A 3,772-nucleotide genomic window follows, 5' to 3' on the forward strand; every position below is an offset into this window, starting at 1 on the left:
GACTAATTGTTGTCAAAATTCATGTTAAGAGAAATTCCACACCAACTAATAGTTTAATCTAAATTACACTTAACCTAGCTTGAATAGAGACAATACATTTTAAACTTAGATTGATCAAAACAATTTAATTTTTATAATCAATTCAAACAGAACTTTGTATTTAACATTAAAAATATTAATAAAAGTACCTAGTATTTGCTACTTGATACTTTTTTCTCATTTAATCATTGGCTTTAGTAGTTTCTTACACTACAATTATTTATTGGTGATTAATTGTTTTTTTCTATTTAAAGCTACATGTTCTCTTAATCTAATCTATTTGGATCCTATTCATTCCAATCTCCCTATTATGTTGGTTCTTTTAAACCACTCTTAGTTACTTAGATTGGTACATAAATATTCGTAAGTACTTTGAGCTTTAAAATAGCTATACTAATATCATAATACTACATATATATTTAATTTATTTTGTATTTATTTATATTTTTATACATATATATTTTTAGAAAATACATATTTTTAGAAATTTATATAAATTCAAGTCCTTGACAAACTAACGTACTATAACTTGTGTTCATATATCAGACTAATTTCCAATGAACTTTAGAATTTGTCGCTTGGAATAATATTGTTGTTGTAATACCAATGCAAGATCCAGATGCCTTTTGTGACTTGTCATTGAGGAATGGAGTAAGCATATTTCTTCTCCTTTCGAGCTATAAAGGCAATTCATAATCTTACTGGACCTTACCTTGGAATTTAAAAAAGAAAATTGAAGGAGAAAACAATGTTTTAAGACACAAAATGAAGACAAGATTGTAAGACATTGAGGGAAGCAACACTTGAAGAGTGATTTGTCAACCATCCTGACCTTGAGTCCATATGAGCTGAATTGGAATTTCTCAAGTTCACACCTCACGTCAGGAGTGACGACGGAAATAGAAAAGCAGCTAACGTGCACAATTTCCTGGAAAGGAAGCTATCCGTCGTCAGTGATCGATTGCGGTGTGGGAAAAGTTCCACACCAACGGCGCGTCGCCTATCACCCATGTATCCACCGTTGGCCACCATCGGCGTCCTCCAGCCTTCAAATACCCTCCTTGGGGGGGGGGGTCTCACATTATCAACCAGCTTCCGGACCGTACCGATGGTGCAGCGGATTCAACCCCACATCGATCTGGAACTTTGTCGTTAGTGCTCACCCAGAAGAAGAGCTTCTGCGGAGTAGTCTTCACCCCTATAGTGCCGACCTAGTGGTTATCTGAGCATTTGATCGCAACGATTTCACCTAGAGCGGTGGAGTGATTTTCAGCTGCTGCCTGATAGGAAGGATTGTCTAACGGGATTGGGGGAACGTGCAATCTAGCAATGGGGTCGCTCGGGGGTTCGCGTAGCACCCTGCTGATTTTGCTGCTACTGTGTTTGAGCTTGGCTGTTGGCGGTCGCGCCCAAACGCTTGCTCAGCAGTTCACTCCGTGGACTGAAAATGCGAGGTTCACTACTGACACTCAAATGCAGCTCACCTTGGATCAACGCTATGCAGCTGGGGCAGGATCCGTGAACGTTTGGACGTACGTCGACATCAGCGCGTACATAAAGATGCCGCCATTCGATTCCGCTGGTACTGTGACAACGTTCTACATGTCGTCTCAGGGTGACCAGCATTACGAGCTGGACATGGAGTTTTTGGGAAACACTAGCGGACAGCCCTTCCTGCTTCACACGAATGTGTTCGTTGATGGGGTTGGGGGTCGCGAGCAGCAAATGTACCTGGGATTCGACCCCTCTGCTGACTTCCACTACTACAGATTCCGGTGGAGTAAGGATATGGTTGTTTTCTACGTCGATAACAAACCCGTCCGAGTTTTCAAGAATCTGGAAGGCACGGTACCGGGGACTAAATACCTGAACCAGCAAGCAATGGGGGTGTACATAAGCATCTGGGACGGTAGCAGTTGGGCCACGCAAGGAGGGCGTGTGCCCATCAACTGGGCTTCCGCTCCATTCACTGCGACGTACCAGGACTTCGCACTGAATGGGTGCGTGGTAGACCCCAACGATCCCAATGGAGTTGCAGCATGCCAGAACTCTCCGTATGCAACCGGAGCAGCCTTGAGCAATCAGGAAGTTTATGAGTTGGGGCAGAACAAAGCTTACATGATGAAATACGACTACTGCGACGACAGGGTTCGATACCCAGATGTGCCACCTGAATGTCCTTACAACAACGTGTAGAATACGGAATGAGTCGTGTACATGTTACGTGCTAGCTATTTGGGGCGTGGTTGCCTAGTGAAGATATAGTTGCGTAGAGGTCATCTGATTCTTTTGTATATTAATTGTACGCGGATGTCGATTCTTGAAAGGAAGATTTGGTTGTAGCTCATATTATTAAAAATAAGCACTATAATAGGTAATATTTTAAATGTACTATTGAAAGATATAACTGTAAGATGTACTAATAATTTATTAGCTGAATGTCGTATGTTTAAAGTTCAGGATATTATGAGTGACTCGAAGTACCTATCAACTACTTTTGTGAGAATTGTATATTATAATTTGTAGCAAATACTATTTAATATCTTTTAAATTTTATTGATTAATAAGTGAACATAAAATTTTACTGATATTTTTACTTTTATTTTGTAAAAAGAGAGATGTTGTTATGAACACTTATATTATATTAGTAAATTAAATGAATGAAATAGAAATGTTTTAGGCAAATGCCAAGTAGACACCTCTTTTTTTTATTGCCTAAATACATATTTTTTACTACATGGACACCACCTTCAATTACCCTTCTCTATTATCTCCTCCCTTCTACTTCTGATAAATGTGGAAAATTGCACTTGTAATGCTAAAACTCTTTTAATTAATTAATTAATTATTTTCTTTTGTTTTATGTCAATTCAAATGTAAGAAAATACTTATTGGATTCTTAAGATGAAAAAAAACACCATATTACTAATAAGTATTCTTCTTATTCATGTACTTTTTAAATTTATTATATTTTATAATTTTTATAAAAAACTCAAAAACTATTGCTCCAAAAGTTGTTATTAATGTACTAAGAGTTTTTTTATTGTGTTGTTTTTCTTGAATTCTTACTTGAGAATGCATTGAGCACTTGATTATAGAAGGCAAAATGGAAATTGCAAAAACAAGATCTTAATAACATTAATATAATTCTAAATAAACTCCAATTAAATTTTAATAGTCATAATCAAACCTTCATCAAATCCTTTTAAAGTCCTAAAAAGATTATAAAAGAAACATAATGAAGACTTAATTTTTTTTAAAAATATCATAAAATATTTTATAAAAATTGTAAAGAAATAATAAAAAAAATACTTAAGAAATATTATTTTTTTTAAAAAATAAAATCCTAATCAAATCTAAAATCCTAAATCTTAAATCAAATCTCTAATTAAATTCAAATCTTAAATTGACTCCTTATAAAATCCTAAATCTTAAAATAAATTCTTAGTTAATCTTCTAATAACTTAAAATATTACTAGTTAATTATATAATTATAAATTTCAATTCAAAATTTTCACACCTCTAAACTATTAAGTTGAAAATTATTACAAAGAATTTTAGGAATATAGAACTTACAAAATTGAAGATAAACTATAAAATCTAATCATTATTGTATTACATGTATTCTCGCTTGAGAACACTCTAGGTGTCTAGTTGTGGAAGGTAAGCAAAAATATAAGAATAATCCTACATAGTCTAATAAAATCTTAAATAACCTTACGTAGACCTTGAT

The 3,772-nt window shown here is 34.7% G+C and overlaps 1 protein-coding gene across 1 annotated transcript; it reads left to right on the top strand.

The window, feature by feature from the left end:
* Positions 1-1,132: 1,132 nt before the first annotated feature.
* On the top strand, positions 1,133-2,503 carry LOC112277601 (xyloglucan endotransglucosylase protein 6). The gene has a single exon (XM_024510138.3). It carries the CDS (start codon positions 1,369-1,371, stop codon positions 2,233-2,235), a length of 867 nt encoding a protein of 288 aa, XP_024365906.1. The 5' UTR covers positions 1,133-1,368; the 3' UTR covers positions 2,236-2,503.
* Positions 2,504-3,772: the final 1,269 nt, after the last annotated feature.

The sequence above is a fragment of the Physcomitrium patens genome, chromosome 25 (genome assembly GCF_059467195.1).
Source record: "Physcomitrium patens ecotype Gransden chromosome 25, ASM5946719v1, whole genome shotgun sequence".
In the NCBI taxonomy this organism is placed as follows: Eukaryota; Viridiplantae; Streptophyta; class Bryopsida; order Funariales; family Funariaceae; genus Physcomitrium; species Physcomitrium patens.